The sequence below is a fragment of the Chrysoperla carnea genome, chromosome 3 (assembly GCF_905475395.1).
Source record: "Chrysoperla carnea chromosome 3, inChrCarn1.1, whole genome shotgun sequence".
Taxonomy (NCBI): domain Eukaryota; kingdom Metazoa; phylum Arthropoda; class Insecta; order Neuroptera; family Chrysopidae; genus Chrysoperla; species Chrysoperla carnea.
Genome location: NC_058339.1, coordinates 44,187,369 through 44,206,443, shown reverse-complemented (window position 1 = coordinate 44,206,443; position 19,075 = coordinate 44,187,369). Strand labels below are relative to the sequence as shown.

Genomic DNA, 19,075 nt, shown 5'->3' with positions numbered 1-19,075 from the left:
CTCAATTTTATAAATTGTAATAATGTACATATTTTGTGATTTATATATTTTACAATAATGTCTCATTTTATTTATAATTTTTGTATTATATTTGTGCTTTTGTATTTAGTATCAGAAGGTAAGACTTATAATTGTTTATTATTTTATACTTTAGTTTTGCTGTCTATCATGATCCATTGAAAAAAAACATTTTGGTCGGCGGTACTTGCCGCCATTATCCAAACAGAGAGAATTAAATAAGAATTATAATAATTGTTAAGAATATATCTTCTGAAATTTGACATGATCATTTTTAATATTTTTCAATTATCCGTGAAATGCAGAAATTCGCCGCTAATCAAAATACAGAACCAAGCGTTATTCTAATTAACTTTAAGCCCACTTACATTCTCTGAAATAATTTTCAGTTAATTCACAAATATAATTTGCAGTTAATTTATGGTAAACTTTAGGCTCAGTTTGAGTCTCGTACGTGCCATTTTTCTCGAGTTACGTTTATGGTCTACCAATGTCAGGTAAAGATTGCAGACCACGCGATTTTGAGTCATCCAGAATCGCGGATATTGTCTATGTTTCAATAATTAGAGTGTAAAAAAATTAAGGCTTACTTAGATTATCGCAAGTGCTTTTGTTCGTGAGTTACGGACATGGCTTTCAAGTGAAGTTGGCCGACCAAGAAAATCTGTGCTACTTAGAGCTGTGGTAAATACCTGCCACTAACAAATAACTTACCCTGCCTGCCTTTTATATATTTCTGTAAAAAAGCCTTTAATAGCAAATGTTTTGTCAGAAACCATTTTTGAGTAGTCTCAAATACAAAAAATTTGCATGTGCCAAATATTATTTAAAAAACAGCTCTAAATTGAGTTAGGGAAGTTCTATAGTTAAATAATACTATGATTAAACGATGTGAGCTTTTACGGAATTTAGTTCGTTGAATATTAGCTCCTTGATTGCGTTATTAAGTAATAAAATGAATTTTTTTTGAAGCGAAACAAGAAACATAACGAATTTCTTTGAATATACCTAATCTTTATATAAGATTTCGATAAACATTTTCAATAATTATTAAATGCATATAATAATATATTCCAATTAAAATGCTAGACATTCTTTTATAATACTGATATAGATAAATTGTTAGAGAATCAATAAGAGCCAATTGTAAAAATTCCTTTTATTATAATTTATGTCTTCTATTTAAGTAGGTCCTAGTTAATAGTAAACTCAAAAGGTCAGATGCACAAAACACTATATATGTCCAAGACTATTATCTGTTCGAAAAGATTAATTTGGTCATTCACAACATAAATCATGATTATTCTTTAAATTATAGCGAAAACTTAATTTATATGTTTTGGGGAATGATTAGTTCTCTCTAATATCTGTGGATCAAATGAGGCATAATCATGTTTGCCTAATAAACTTATTAATTAAATATATTTAAATTTATGATATTTTTTCGTTCAAATTATTTCTTTAAGATATAAACATAAGATGAAACAAGGAAGATAAAGGTAGGTCAGGAAAAAACTTGCTAAAGTAGGTAATATTATATAAGATTAATTATATAAATATTGGAAAAAATCTTACAAATCTAATTTGAATACTAAACTAGTATTTAATCATAACAGAAAGTTATAAATACTATAACTTAATATGGAATAAATTGATTTCGTGGCGCTTATTTTGTGGATTCGGTACTTTTTTTCGGTTTTTATAATATATTTAATAAGATGACAGTGATACCCGTATAATTTATCTTGCCCGTATCTTAAATAAGATTTATTTCACAGATATTACAATTGGATTGTTTAAAGCAAAATTGATGAAAATAAATAAAGAAATCGTGATGATTTTAATGAAAAAAGAATTAGAAACTTCATTTATTCTATAATAAATTATTAAATAAATAATTACTAGGTACTTGTTCAGTTTAATAATTCACTTTTGAAGGAATTATTAAAAACTCATGGGCAACAGAGCTCCATTACTTAAGTCATATTTCCTTCTTATTTATTGTTTCTTATTGTAAGTAAGGTGCTTTGCAATGGAATAAAAATCGCGAAAAAACATGACATTTTTCAATAGATTTATTTAATGTAGAAATACCGACATAAAAAGAATACTTTTTAAGGACACGCTTTTATTGTACTAAAAAGTAGAAAATAATTTCTTTTAGGAGTGACTCATACATGATTATGAATAAAAGCTTGAGGGGCTCTATATAAAATATCAACAATGATTCGAAGAACCTCAACGTATGTATGTAAATATGTTTGTTCGCTTTTAGTAATCGTCATGTATGAGTGAATGTTAAAAAAATTATTTTCTACATTTTAGTACAGTAAAAGCTTGTCCTTAAAAAGTATTTTTTTATTCTAATTTTTAATTTAAAGTTTAAAAATGCATGTATATAAAACATGGTAGAAGTGATGAGAAATAAGGACTTGCATTGTCAACTTCAAAATTGAGTTGCAATATATATATATATATATATATATATATATATATATATATATATATATATATATATATATATATAGATATATATATATATATATATATATATATATATGGTGGAAGCGATGAGAACGCCACTAATTTTCAACCTGCCGTGAAGGTGTGTAAAGCTTTAAATTTTTTATAAGCTCCCTTTCCCTTCCCGTTGACCTTCGATACATTGCATAAGTCTATATTTTCGGGGAATGTATGACTAAAAATGATATTATATCAATGTAAATAATTAATTCATAGTCTCCTATTGTAAATTGAACAATATATAAAATATGAATATTATTTTGTATATGTTTTATTTATAACAAATTACGTAGGTGTATAATTTAATTGAATCTGATAAGGCAATAATAATATGAAATAAAAAAAAATTAAATTGATTTTGAACAAAACGATTAAAAACAACCCGTGCTGGAAATAGTTTATAGAAATCGGATCAATAAATTTCTTATTATTGTAAAATTGATTCTTTGTAATTCGTATTTTTTTTCCGATGGCCCGAACATCCTCTTATATATAGAGGTATCCATTTAATACTTACGGCTGTGTCAAGGATATAGCCAACCAGGAATTTTTTTTACTGTTTTTAACTTTGCTTGTCGCCCTATTAGCTCAGTTGGTTAAGGTGTAACCAATTCCGTCCGCGGTATGCTTTGGGTAGAGGGTTTGATTCCCGCCGTCGCAACAAAATTAATATAATTAATAGTTGTGATGGGCTGGTGTAGTGCATGGTATATGCATGAAGGGGGCGCACTCAGCTTCTGAAATTGAGGAGCTCATAAATGTAATTATCAGCGTAAAGGTGGTAAAACACATATATGGTATCACAATGGGCTCTATAGTCTAAGCAAGTCCTTCGTGGACAGCCAATACCTAACTTTGCTTGTAGTTTAGCCCCAGTTTATTCAACATACAGCTAGGACTATGAAAATTAAATAGTTCACTAAAACATACCTAATAAAATAATATTTATTGTTGTGTCAGATTTGTATTTTATAACAATTTGTAGGTAATGATTACTTATCGGTTATTGTTGATTTAAGTAATCGATAGTTTATTTAAAAACATTAAGAAATAATCATATTATTTTAATGTGACATATACCTACTACTCTTATATACACCTACCCATTGCCTTAAGTACGAGTGAAATATCATTATTTGACCCCATAAAATTTTAATAGAATTTAATAATAGTCTTTTTTTTGTACGCTTATAAACTAGTAAAAAAAATACAGGGGTAGTCAAAAAAGATATTTCAATTTAAAATTATTTTAAGCGAATTTTTATACCGTGCATATATGAAATATACATAGTATATTAAGTTAAGTCTCAAACTTGTAACGCTTAAAAATATTGATGCTACGAAAAACATTTTGGTATATGTGTTCATAGAATCATCTAATTAGTTCATTTTCTTTGTCCGTCCGTCCGTTTGTGAACACTTTAACTCAAAAACGAAAAAATTTTCAAGCTGAAATTTTTACAGCGCACTCAGGACGTAAAAAGTGAGGTCGAGTTCGTAAATGAGCAACATAGGTCAATTGGGTCTTGGGTCCGTAGGACCCATCTTGTAAACCGTTAGAGATCGAACGAAAATTCAAATGTAAAAAAAGTTCCTTATCAAAAAATAAACAACTTTTGATTGAAACATTTTTTTGTAAACACCACTGTTTACTCACGAAGGCACGTAATAGATGCAAATTTTATAGTATGTATTAATATGGGATTATCAGTTATGTATGTGTGACATGTATATGTATATGTGTAATGTGATAGAGTAGGTAATCAACACTGTCTATACATGGTATTTCAACAATAAACTCAGTCAATTGTCTGTTTTGTTAAAATTTTATCCTCCTTGATTTTATTGTGTAATTCGCTTGATTCGATTGCTATTGTATAACCCATATGTGAGATTAAAAACAAGATTAGGAACAAAATTTTAATTTTAATTATTTATATTTGTTTACTTTGAAAATGTCATTTAAAAGCAATTTATTGTATAAATTGTTATTGTTCATTTTTTTTTTTCTAAAAAAAGAAACCATTGTATCAAACAAAAGATTTTAATGTTTATAAATTAGTTTTTAATATTTAAGTAAGTATTCAAAAATCTTAATTTTAAGCAAATATATTTTAATTTTCAAATCTACATAAAAATATCATTTAATTTTAATTCATAAGGGATATGGTCCTGGTGGAATTAGTATCAACCTTCACCCATCTAGCAAACATCTGTTTTCCGAAAGTCGTTAGACAAGCAAGTTGGCGAAAAATTCCAAAAAATATTACTTTTGACATTTTTACTAAGGTGATCTTGACCACATTTTATGATATTTTTTATTTCATAAAAAATAACTTTCATTTTTAAGCAGATGGGTAAAAGTCGATCTTAATTACGCTCTTAGATCATATCGGAAACTTTTTTCGAAGTCAATGTACGTCACATATCTGCGATAGAGGGATCATTTACTACGTTTAATTTTAAAATTAATTTATTAATCATCTTTTAATTAATTACAATTTCTATGAAAGTTACTTAAATTACAATTCAAATTGGCACTTTATTGGTCAAAGCCCCCGCGTTGAATTCTACTAGAAAGTGCAAAATATGGATTCGTTTTTGGATTTTGGACTCTGATATTTATACCATGTATATATGAAATATACATCGTATATTAAGTTTAATCTCAAGTTTGTAACGCTTAAAAATATTGATGCTACGAAAAAAAATTTGGTATAGGTGTTCAAAGAATCACCTAATTAGTCCATTTCCGGTTGTCTGTCTGTCGTCTGCTTGTCGTCTGTCTGTCCGTCTGTCATCACGATTAAAAAACGAAAAGAGATATCAAGTTGAAATTTTTATTTCGTGCTGAAGACGTAAAAAGTAAGGTCAAGTTCGTAAATGAGCAACATAGGTCAATTGGGTCTTGGGTCCGTAGGACCCATCATGTAAACCGCTAGAGATAGAAAAAAAAATTAAATGTAAAAAATATTCCTTATAAAACAATAAACAACTTTTGTTTGAAACATTTTTTTGTATACATCACTGTTTACAAAGAGAGCGCAAATTATGCGCAAATTGTATAGTATGTATGTTATGGCTATATAATTTGTGTAAATAATATATTAATGTATGTGTGACATGCATGTATGTGTAATGTGACAGAGAAATCAACATTGTCTATGCCTACATGGTATTTCAACAATTAACTCACTCAATTGTTTGTTTTCACTTGTTATATCTTAAATATCGAATAGAAAATAAAATTATCGAAAGAAAATGATATAAATATTTAGCTCAAGTATGATTTTAATCACAAACATACCTGGCCGATTGGTACATCAAAGTCCTCCAAAATAGTATTTAACTTGTTGTCTGAAAAAGCAAAAGTGAGAAAATTCACATGACAGACAAAAAAATGGCTAATTTCTAGTTTAAAAGTTGGAACTACTTCCTTTTATCATGCAAATACTCTAACCTTTCTGTTAGAACAAATTTAACTTAAGCCGAATTTTTTGACTTGTGAAAATTTCATCCTTTCATTCAAATGAAACAATTTACTTATGGAAAACAATTTGCGACATATTGCGACATATCGAACAAAGAAATTCTTCTAATTAATGAATTCATGAAATGAAATATAAAAACAAAAACAAATTACACGTATAACTTTTATTTCAACACCAATGGTTTTGAATCGTTAAACTTTAATCAGTGAGTATAAAATAAAAAAAAATAAAAAAAAATAAATACAAAAACAAAACTTTCGAAATATAGTTGATGAGTTTTAAAAAAATGTATAAAAAATTATGTGTTTTTAACAAATTGTTATTTAAATAAATAAATAACTAGTAATAACTTCTTTGATGATGTACTATACGGTTTGTTTTATCACCTCAACAATATGTGTTTCACTAAAAACAAGTGAAAACAAACAATTGACTGAGTTAATTGTTGAAATACCATGCATAGTCAGTTTTAATTTTTTTATCACATAACACATACATACATGTGACACATACATAACTGATAATCAAGTATAGTACATACTATTTGAAGATTTCCGCCTATTTTGGGCCCTCCCGGGTAAACAATGATGTTTACGAAAAAATGTTTCAAACAAAAGTTGTTTATTTTGTTATAAGGAACATTACATTTAAACTTGTGTTCTATCTCTAACGGCTTACAAGATAGGTCCTACGGACCCAAGACCCAATTGACCTATGATGCTCATTTACGAACTCGATCTCACTTTTTACGCCCTGAGTACGCTGAAAAAATTTCAGTTCGATATCTCTTTTCGTTTTTGAGTTATCGTGTCCACAGACGGACGAACGGACGGACGCACGGAAAACCGGAAATGGACTAATTAGGTGATTCTATGAACACCTATACTGTTGTGCGTAGCATCAATATTTTTAAGCGTTACAAACTTGGGACTAAACTTATTATACCTTGCATATTACATATATGCATGGTATAAAAAGTGTACATGTTGAAAAACTATAAAAAAAAATTTTATATAAATTTTGTGTATGTTAAAAATGTGTGTATGTTAAAAATAAATAATTTCTAAACAAGTGTACTAGGAAGGTCCTTATCCACATATGCTTAGTAAGTGACGTATATGGGATAGCCAGTTTACCTTGAATTTGAAACTGTATTTTAAAAGGATCGGAAATTTTAACTACGAGATTGTTTGTTTGATAGCCTGTCGCTCAAGAAAATATACAATTCCAAGCTCCATTGTTCAATTTTGTTTCAGTTTTGTATTCTTTATCCTTGGTATCTGGGATTTAGAATCTAGATCTAAGCCTCAATACATTTTTTGGGATAAGATTTAACTGGTGTATACTGATTATCTAAGTATTGGAAAAATTACTATTAATAAGTGAAATTTACAACATTAAAACAAACCCCCGACAAATTTTCTGGTTATGGAACCCTAAACTCGCGCTTGAAGCATATCTAAGAACACTCTCCATTAAATTACCTTTTTCCTTAAAGCCTTTTACAAACTGAACCGATTTTGAAAATCATCGCCAATTTTTGAATTTTTTCGGTTACGGAACCCTAAACTCGCACTTGAAACATAGCTTATAACAGTCTCCATTAAATTACTTTTCGAACGAAACAAATAAAATCAAAATCGGCTCACTCGTTTATTCGCTAGACACACACACACACATTGCGGTCAAACTTATAACACCCCTTGGCCCTTACTCTTATTTAGTTTAAAAATTTGAAAATGACTTAACGCTAAAGTATATGGGAAAAAAGTGGTCGAATGATTTATTAAAATTTTAAAACCTGCAATGTCAGGAGTAACATTCATGACAAGACCATGAATGTTAGAATGAATTAAAGTTTCTGTTTTTACCAGTTCTACAAAACCTAAAAATCAATTCCTTCAGATCGAATGCTTACGACCATATCTTTAAACTCTAATTTTTCTTGTCTTTTTAAGATAAAACTTTTATTTTTCATCAAGAAACAATGATTCAGTGATTATTAAACATATCGAAATATCGCTAGTGGTTAGTCATTTTGTAACATGCTAAAGATTTAATGGATAAAATATTTAAAATAATGTGAATTATTCACTATGAAACCAATCATTATCAATAATTCTGAGCTATATTATTGTACAATATAACGCATAATTTGTGTAAATAATATATAATTATATGGGAATATATCATATATAGAACGAGTTATTTTGAATGATTGATTGTGATACCTCACTTTCAACAAACTTTAGTAAGATCGTGTTCTTAAAAGTTTAGTTAATGCTAAACTAAAAGCTATTTTTTTTATTCTAATTTTCTAGTAAAACAAGGTTTTCTAAAAACTTCCATTTTTTTGTTGAGAATTATACCTTTGGGCAAATATACATTTTAAGCGATAAAAATAAAACTTTCCATCTGCATAATCAAATATTTATGAAATCTGTAATAATATAACATTCAACTTTTTGTACAACAATCAGATTTAGCGGGGGAAAATTCGAATTAAAAGGAATCACATTTATCGATTAACCAGATTTCGAGGGGAGATAATTTAAAAACGAAATGGGACGAAAAATGAAGTACTTGTCAAAATGTTTTAGCAAATCTTGTAAACTGCTAAATTGCAAATTTCGATCATTAGATTCGTCTAGAACGATTGTAAAATTTTCCTATACAGACTGACGTTATCTAGCTAATTTTCACTTTTATTGTCAGTTCTATTCTTTATAAGCTTTAGATAAATAAATACACGAAACAAGATGAATAGAATTCAGTTTTTTATAAAAAAAGACTCTGTTGCAGTTATTCATTCTTAATATCTCTGTACAACATACATTATTGACTTCTCTTGCAGGCGGTATAAATGATCTATAATTAATAATTATTGTTTATCTAACATTAATATTATTTGTGGAATGTGAGAGGATGATGAACTAAACTTCATTAAATATTCGTTTTGCTTACTAATAATAATAATAATAATAATAATAATAATAATGAAGATGAAGATGTCTTCTGTAAGTATGCCTGTGAGTGGGAAATAATATGTATATTTAAAGAAATTTTTAAAATTCAAAAAGACTAATGAGCTATAAATATTCAGATATTGTGGGAGAGTGTTGCACCTAGACCACAATTTACATTTAAATGTTTTTTAAAGCCATTATTTGGTTACAATTTTAACTGAAATAGCTGTTCTCATATCGCCATATTGAATTTGTTTTGAGAATTTAAAAATGTTTATAGTTATAGGAAAGTTATGAGCTTGAAAATCCAAATCGAAATTCCGACGTTGGGGAGAAGGGTAAATATAAAAGTAAAAATTTTTCTGTAAATATTAAGAAACTGTAGATTTTCATAATTAGTAAAGTTGAAAATATGAATTTGTATTAAAAAAATGGTTGCAAAAGTGTCGGATGTTGACACTTGAAGTGATGTGGTTCGTGACTTAGCTACACATTTGTTATAAAAACAATAATTAATATTATACTTATTATCTGGGAAATTGATGATGTGGACATTTGGATAAAAAGAGTCGCAAGCACATGATCAGCTTGTTTTAATTTGTGATCCATGTTACAATACCATAATGGAGTATGGATCAAATCCTAACGTACTTGTAGGTGCTCTTTTCAAAATATAATAATACAATGATCACAGTTCACTCTAAGGAACATCAACATAGTAGGTATGCCATTGAATCATTGAAAAGCTTAGTTTTTCTTAAATAGCTTCCTCTCTCTCATAGCCTTCAATAACAGTTTAGATTAACTGCTGATATTTTATTAAATCAGAATCAATAGGACTTTTGACTACTTTTTTCTTGTACTAAGTGGTTTGCAGGGCTATAACAAAAAAAGAACTTTTTAAATTCTCGAAAATTTTACTTTATTCTTCTTGAAAACAAAAAACACATGAATGGGCAACCATTCTTTCGGTTGCATATCGTCTAACAATTTTGTCACTTATATAGTTGCTGCCTCATAGATTGCAATATCTCTGAAGAGACTGAAGGGCGATCCACGAAGCATTATCAACAAGGTACAACACTTTATCATATTATATTATTGATGTCATTGACTAGGACTATTTATTGTTATATCCATTTTAAAATAACATTGTAGGCGCACGGCGCTATTGTTTATAGACCAAATCTAGTGCATTATTATAGATTAATTTTGAGATTAAATTTTCAAAATGCCAGTGAGTTCATTTTAGGGTACCTACTAAAAAATTAGATTAGGAGCTACTAACTGAAAAATTATGTCGATCGAACAGCGTATGTCAGTCTAGAGATGCCAGATTAGGGAAAATTAAACGCATATTTTAATTTTTTGATTTTCATGTTTCGATCTTCTTTTCTTGTCTTTTAATATATACGGCAGGCTAATCGAAATTTGGTTAAAATCGAAAAAATAGATTTTACGTTAAACATATCTTAATTAATTTTTTTATTAGTAGCTTCTGTACTTCTATACTTAAGTCAAAAATTCTGCTGCTATAATTCAAAAATGTTAATATCTCAGCCAAGAGATGATAAGTACTTTACCGGGATTATTTCTGGAAACTTATAAAGGGAGCTTATTAGGCAAGAATAGACTTATAAACACAAAAGTTTTTTTTTGTTTATAGTATCTTAGATTCGTATCCCCATAAGAAAGAAAAATTAGTGCAAAAGGTAGAATCACATGTATCAATAAAAATGTGTCAACTATATATGTGGTTTTAAGGTTATTAAATTAAATTATGCTGTTGATTCCAGTGGTTTCATTTATTTAACAATTAAACAAATCTTATTAGTCTTACCTACCCTTCATCAGATCAAAAAAATGTATAGACTTTTTTGTTAAAACAGCTTTCTCTAAAGCAGCAAATATTCCATTTTCGATCTTTTTAGAATATCCTACACAAAGAATAAATAACAATTATTAACTTCCCAGAGGAAGTTAATGTAATGGGGCCGATTTTGAAAATCTCCAGTTTTACATATTTCCGTGGTTTCAAGGCCACAATATCAGAATCAAACCTATTCAATGTGATGTCTGTGTGTGTGTGTTCGTTCGGATTCTTTCGCCACGATTATCTTGCGAACCAGTTATGACATTAACATGTGACTGGGCTTATTCAACGCGTAATCGCGTATTTAAGAACTGAAAGAGTTTTCAGCAGAATTAGTTGAGCTGTTTTTTAATGGTAATAAAAAAACTAAACAAAACTGAATAAACAGAATCTGAAAAATGGATAAAACACATCATTTCTCTATGGATATCATGATCGTTCCAGCATAAGCTGCAGTACATGTTCGAAGAATAATCTATGAAGGCTAACAAGACCTTTTTAATGTTTTTTCCCCGCCTGGGAAGGTAGTCGAGTGGACTACAGGGGTCGCACTCATACGACTTCAGTACTTACCGCACCGACTATATACTGCCAATTTATTTCTAATTTAGGTTTTCGATTAGCAAATTTTATTTATATAATAATAACTATGTAATAGCCAAATTGATGCTAATATCATTTTGATTTGATCCTTGATTAAACTTTTATGAAAAAAGTTGTAAATGACACTTTATATTATTAATATGGTAGCCATAATTTACAATTAAGTCAATATTGTCAATATTGTGTGAGCATAATATAACATTAGAAAAGAAACTAATAATAACAAATCATTAAATTCGATTGTACGCTCTTTGTTTACTGTCAGAGCATATGTTTGGTGTCAGTCAATTAATTAATAAAAATATATAGGGTTTTTATTATTATAATTTATTAGCTTAATATTATGTAAGTATGCGGCACATCGCATGCATAGACTGAGTCATAAAAATGTTTTTAATAGAAAATGTAAATATTGAACGCATTTATAAATTGATTTAAACACAATTCATTCGGTATACAAGTCAATCGTTCATTTCACGATGAAAAGTCCTTGGCGTAAACCATAATTTTCCAAGCGGTTTTCAAAATGATTTCCATAGTTTGTTCCTACACTATATAAAAAGTTTTATTTTAAGTGAATTAGGCATTTTCCTTTTCAGCTTTATATTTTTCAAAAAAACTGTTTTTTGAAAAGAAGAGTTGAAGGGAAAAATATATTGCACATATCAGTCAGTAATTGCTCTATGCATCACTTTTTATTACAATCATCAATTCTTCTAAGTAATACTTAAGGTTTTTTTGAAACTTAAGAAAAGAAGAATTTAGAAAGGACAAAAAAAATTTACATTTATTTTACTAAAGAATTGAGGGAAGGCTTATTCTATAAAAAGAAATTATTACTCATCCTTACCCAAAATATTGGAACAGTTTTTCTTTTTTTGTGACACATTATAGAATTGAATTTGACAGGAGTATAATGTTCTTTGAGAGTAGAATTTTTCAAAGCATAGATTCTTAAAACCATAAATATTTTAAAATTCGAGTCTTTAAAAGTAGAATTACTAAAGAGTAAAACAATATTAAAGAAGGTTTTTTGTTATGTAGCATTATTTAAAAGTATATTGTGAATTCAGAAGAAATAAGAAATATTATGGAAATAGAAAAATTGTGCGGTAGAAAATTTTGGCATAGAAAAACAAAAAGTATAATTATTTTTATGCCAAAAAGAAAATATAATTTCTGTCTTTTATTAGAAAAAGATTGCTTGACGTTACACAATTGGATTATTTTTTTTATGCGCCAATTTTGTCTGAACTAAAAATTACAAGACAAAAAAAATGAGAGTTATGACTATAAAAATAAACAAGAATTAATTGTAGCAATAATTAATATCATAAATCATCACTAAATTTGCGTAAACAAAAATATAATTTTTTATTCACCAGGAAATTTACATTGTCATTTGTTTTGTTATTGAATTAGAACACATACTGGGCTATTTATTATGTCATATATACAAATAAAGTTGCAATTGGGTTTTTTTTTTATTAAATCGATAACTTCCTGGTTTAACTTCTAAACTTTGACAGAATCAAAGAAGGCATGTTAGAATCAGTTAAAGTTTCTCTGGAATCTAAAATTCCAGGATTTTGCGCCATTTTTGCGTTTCAATTATGCCATTTTGTAATATCTTTTTGTAAGATTATGAGTCTCAAACTAGGGATTTAAATTTAAATGTTTTAGCACTTTTTCCCTTAAAATTTTAACGCGAAGTATTAGAAATTATTAAAATTTTATTATAAACCGTAAAATTGCTGGAAATATAAACAAAGTTGTGCCACGTATGCCCACCGCAGTTTCCCATTGAAGTGAAAAATAGTTTGAAATTTATCAAAGGAAACTGCAGAAATTTCTCATTAGCATATCGAGCTACGCCCGTCTTTTCAACCAAAAACTGTTTTTTTTTAAATTTACGTTTACGTTTATTATAATTAAAGGTCGGTAGAGAATCTGGGTTCCAACCTTACCTGTACTTTTCTTTAAGATAAAAATATGAAGAGAAAAATCAATAACATAATTTATTTGGAAATAATATTCTGCTTATCGAGAGTTCATTCCTGCTTAAAAATAATATCTGAATGAAATTAATATTAAATTTTTTTATTTTCAGCTTTTTCTGACAGCATAAGTAATTCAACGGACGTAAGATTTTCAGCTGTACGCTATTTAGTAACAAAAAAACCAAATGGCATCGATAAATCAACAAGGAATATCTTTCAATGGCAAAGTTTCAACGGTACAGCACTCGAATTACCCAAGAGTACCACTGAATCATTTATAACAACCAAGAAAGTGTTTAAAAAACCTCGCAAAGGATTAAAAAAACGTCGTAAAAATAGAAAATTAAGAAGGCGTCAACGGTTATTACTTGCCGATCAACAATCGACCGAGAAAGTTGATAAACAACCGACAATTGAATTAAAATCGTTAAATAGTGGTGCTATTGAAAAAAAATTTAAAAAACATAAAAAAAATAAATTAAAAAACAAAAAGAATAAAGGAAAGGATAAAAAGAAACATAAACTTAATAAGGATAAAAAACCCATTTTAAAAGATTTAAATCTAACAGTAATTGAAAAAAATATTACTTCAGTTGGTGATACCATTATCGTTCCGAATGAAACAAATATCGTAAAGATTATACCTAAGGATACAATTACTGAACAAAATATCCTAAAACAACAAATTCAATTGAATAAGATACAACAGAATCAAAAGCCACCATTACGAAATGATTCAAGTGTTTTATTACAAAAATTATTACGTCAAAATTTTTATATGATTTGCGGTAATAAATATTGTGATCATTCATGTTTAGATGACGTCACATCAACATGTGGGTGTTATCGTGGATTTCGTTTAGCTAAAGATGGGATTCGTTGTATGGGTAAATATATGAATATTTTATATTTTGCACTTTATACTTTTTATACCATGTATATGAAATATACCAAGGTATATTAAGTTTAGTCCCAAGTTTGTAACGCATAAAAATATTGATACCATGAACAAAATTTTGGTATAGCTGTTCATAAAATCACCTAATTAGTCTATTTCCGGTTGTCTGTCTGTCTGTCTGTCTGTCGTCTATCTGTCATCACGATTACTCAAAAACGAAGAGATATCAAGTTGAAATTTTAATAGCGTGCTTAGGACCTAAAAAGTGAGGCAGAGTTCGTAAATGAGTAACATAGGTCAATTGGGTCTTGGGTCCGTAGGACCCATCTTGTAAACCGTTAGAGATTGAACAGAAGAATAAATGTAAAACATGTTCCTTATAAAAAAATAATCAACTTTTGATGTGCCTTGGTTACTTTTATTTTTCAAAAATCCTGTGAATTTTTACAATTTTCATTGTTAACACTTAGGTATTTTTTCGTATTCCACTATACTTGAATGTGAACAATGAAAATTGGGAAAATTAACAGGATTTTCGAAAGATGAAGGTAACCAGGGAAAGTAGAATATGAGTACCTATAACATATCCAAATTTCAAATCGATAAAGTAAAGGGAATAATCGCAGTGCTTGAAATATTTAAATGTAACTTTAACCATTCTTATCTGGATAACCGCTTTTCTTTATATTTTTTTCCACCAATGAATATTTAAGAGGAAAATTATAAAGTTTCACGCCAATCAAATAATGATTTCACGCCATTGAAAAATGTGTATAGAACCGTCTTAAAATAAGAATATTAATAATGAGATAATTATTATATACAATTTCTTAATTAAATAAAACTTCTATATATAGAATTCTGCACATAATTATTATTTTTGTTAATTAGCTAATATTTAGTATATAACTAAACATAGTTATAATTACATTAATTAATATCTTTTTGTCGCCATGTCGCGAATTTTATCTTTTATGGATCATAATATTATATCGGATGTCACATAAGTACCGAGGAGACTGAACAGTTTTTCAAATTAAATCGAAATTTGTTTTTCGATCATAACTTTATGTCCTCTAGAGGGCGCCATATTTAATTTAATGTGACGCCATATAGCCTTTAATCAGTGGGCGATCAAGACGCTTCTAACAATACCTCATTTGTCAAATTATAATAAGTAGTTTAGAAGCTCGGAGGGAACAGGCGAAAATACGTACAATTTAAACTATTTGGCGGTTATAATTTCGTGATTAAGTATAACAATATATATTTTTGTGAAAAGTGCTAATTACGCCCTTCAATTTGATACCAAACACGCTATAATTAAATCGAAATTTGTTTTTCGATCATAACTTTATGTCCTCTAGAGGGCGCCATATTTAATTTAATGCGACGCCACATTGATGTTAACAAAAAAATATTTCAAAACAAAAGTTGTTAATTTTTTTATAACGAACATTTTTTTACATTTAAACTTTTGTTCTATCTCCAACGCTTTACAAAAAAAATTTGACCTATGTTGCTCATCTACCAACTCTATATCACTTTTTACGCCCTGAACACGCTGTAAAAATTTTAACTTGATTCTTGTTTTGTACAGACAGACAGACAACCGGAAATGGACTAATTAGGTGATTTTATGAACACTCATACCAAAATTTATATATTTTTAAGCGTTACAAGCTCGGGACTAAACTAAGTATACCTTGATATATTTCATATACATGGTATAATAATACAATTTCCCAAGATATGTAGCTGTTTATCAAATTTGTAAAATGTAACTTGATGTAGGTATCCTAGATAATAAACTATACTATATTGTTACAATGATTTTCAGATATAAATGAATGTAAAATTGACAATGGAAATTGTTCACATATGTGTAACAATATGCCCGGATCATATCGATGTAAATGTCCTGAAGGATATCGTATTGGAGATGATGGTAAAACCTGTCAGGATATTAACGAGTGTTTGCTACGGAATGGACATGGCCATTGTCAGGATACATGTAAAAACACGAATGGTAGTTTTGAATGTGGCTGTGAAAACTTACCAGGTACACACTTAAATCAAGATGGCCGCACTTGTGGAACAATGGATTTATGTTCAAAAGCTGGATGTTCACATATTTGTATAAATACTGTATGGAATGCATTTTGTACATGCCCGATTGGATATCAATTGGATAATGATTGGAAAACGTGCAAAGGTAATATTTTAACTTCTTTGTATAGAATAAAAAATCCATTTTGAGCATACGTCAATTCTAAATTGAGTTTTGTAACTTTAATTAAAAAAATTACGCAAAATTTATGTTATATTTTTATAATCTCTGGACCTTCTGTAGTAGTTGATTCGTTCAAGGTATTTTTCGATGACATTTCACAGGTTAAGCTTCGGGTTTTATCTGGGCTATAAAATTATTCATATGCATAGACGCGACTCTTAAGAAAATCCAACAAAAAGAAATCTAATGGCTTAGAGATTCGCGTCTATATCAACAAACCTGCAATATTGGAGGAAACTTACAAAAAGATGCCAGTAAAAGCTACATCTTGAGCGTGAAACGGATTTCGTGTGAGGCATACAAGCCGAACAATTTACGTAAAACGATAGAACCGTGCTTTCTTTTAAAATTTCGAACGGATTTGACTTCAACTAGTCTCATTTGATTCGTCCTTTTTAAGCGCTAGACATTTTTTATTTTGTTTTGTTTTATTAAAATCCGACTTTTTTTCCTTGTACGAAAAACCGTTTTCTCGCACCTGTCTGATATTTTAAAAATAACTTCCTACACTTAGATTTTTTTCCAAATAATTGTTCTTTAAAACTAAAAAATATTTTTTACTGAATATTGCAATAAAAAATTGTCCCAATAAAATTAATTTTTTATTTTAGCGTTAAGTTTTATATTAAAAAATTCCTTTTTTTCGCAGATGTCAATGAATGCGATGATCCTGAAATCAGTGAATCATGTAAATTGGGCTGTATAAATACAATTGGTTCATATAAATGTGTTAAAACTGGTGAAATATTTCAAAATGATGAACATTTTCAAAATAGTTCATGTGCTAAATTAGAACAACCACAATATGGTTACATTCAGTGCTATAATAATAAAGAGTATACCTCAAAATATCAAACACAATTTTCATCAGGGACGGTATGCCATTTAACATGTCCTAAAAATGGATTTAGAAAATCTGGTAGATTTAAACAAATTTGTATTATTAATGGTAAATGGATTGGTCCAAAGGATGGTAAATGTATTAAAACAAATTGATCTTTCTTCTAGCTCCTCTAAAATGTAAACAAACCCTTGTGGGGTGGATTTAAAGAAAATTTCCACCGTAATAAAAGTCCGTAAACGGAACAGATAATACAAAAATCCATAGAATACGAGTTTTTTTTTGAAAGAAAATAAACTTGAGTTTTTTTATACGCGGAGGTTTTACCAAACAGGAAAAGTCTATTTTTCCCTAAACGATTAATTTTTAATACTTGCAGGAAATTTAATGGGGAAAATGTTTTATTATTTTTAGTACTTGCAAGTTAAAAATATTCTAGTTGGAAACCTTATAGTCTACAGTACAGAGCGGGTTATGATTTCGTGGCTAACACTCTCTCGAAACTTCGAGAGTGGCTTCATTTCAGTGTAACCTACAATATTTTTATTTACGAAAACTTTGGAAGTTGGGGCGTTAGCATAATAAAACATATAGTCCTTACTGACATGTTTAAGGCGTGTAGGTTTGAGAAAACGGCTCACGAAATATGTAGACCAGTATGTACATTTAATTTTACTTATATTTAACAATTGTATAAAAACTAGCCGGTTGTTCATAAATTTTCAAACCCCCGTGTTTCCGAAATATTGGGGGTGGAGGTCACACCAAACGACCTAATAATTTTGTAGGCCACTATTATTCTCTCTTATTATATTCATATACCTTGCATTTAAGGAAAAAGCAAACGGTTGTTTATATTTTTAAAATAGGTCGTTTATATGGCATGTTTCCCTTCTTCTCCATATTGAAAACGCCCCAGTTTTCGTAAATGTAAATGTGGTAGGTTACACTGAAATGAAGTCACTCAAGAAGTTTCGCAAGTGTGTTAATCACGAAACTATACCCTCTCTCTGTACTGTAGACTATTATCACCATTTTCTAAAAATTTGCAATTGATGAACATATTTTTTTAATAAAAAGTTAAGTTAGGTTTGAATAATTTTTGAGTTTTGACAAATGAAAATTTAATTTGAGAAAAAAAAGTTCTTAATTTGTTTTTCGACAAGGAAAAAAATTTGTAAAGTAATAAATATTTGTATAGTATTTGCAATTTAAAAGTATTTTTGGTGGAAACTTTTGAAAAAATCATCCTATTCTACCAATTTGTAATAGACATATCTTATATATTTAAACGAGCAATTCTTGTATATATATATATATATATATATATATATATATATACAGTGGACCCCCGGTTATCCGGCCCCTGGCTAATCCGGCGCCCCTTGTAATCCGAACTATTTTTTTCTATTAAAAGATGGAAAATAGGTACATATTATTGAATATATCCTATATTAGAATCTTATCATTAGATTTGTGAGTTGTCAGATTACAAGGTATCCTTATGTAAAAAATTACGGATTATAGGGGGTCTATAAGACAGTACTCTATAATCCGACAAATTCGATA

The 19,075-nt window shown here is 28.6% G+C and overlaps 1 protein-coding gene across 1 annotated transcript; it reads left to right on the top strand.

Annotated features, from left to right (window-relative positions):
• The first annotated feature begins 508 nt into the window (after positions 1 to 508).
• Positions 509 to 17,909, top strand: LOC123296052 (fibulin-1). The gene is made up of 5 exons (XM_044877513.1): positions 509 to 515; positions 13,585 to 13,911; positions 14,044 to 14,361; positions 16,213 to 16,587; positions 17,315 to 17,909. Exons 1-5 carry the CDS (start codon positions 509 to 511, stop codon positions 17,659 to 17,661), a joined length of 1,374 nt encoding a protein of 457 aa, XP_044733448.1. The 3' UTR covers positions 17,662 to 17,909.
• The last annotated feature ends 1,166 nt before the right edge of the window (positions 17,910 to 19,075 follow it).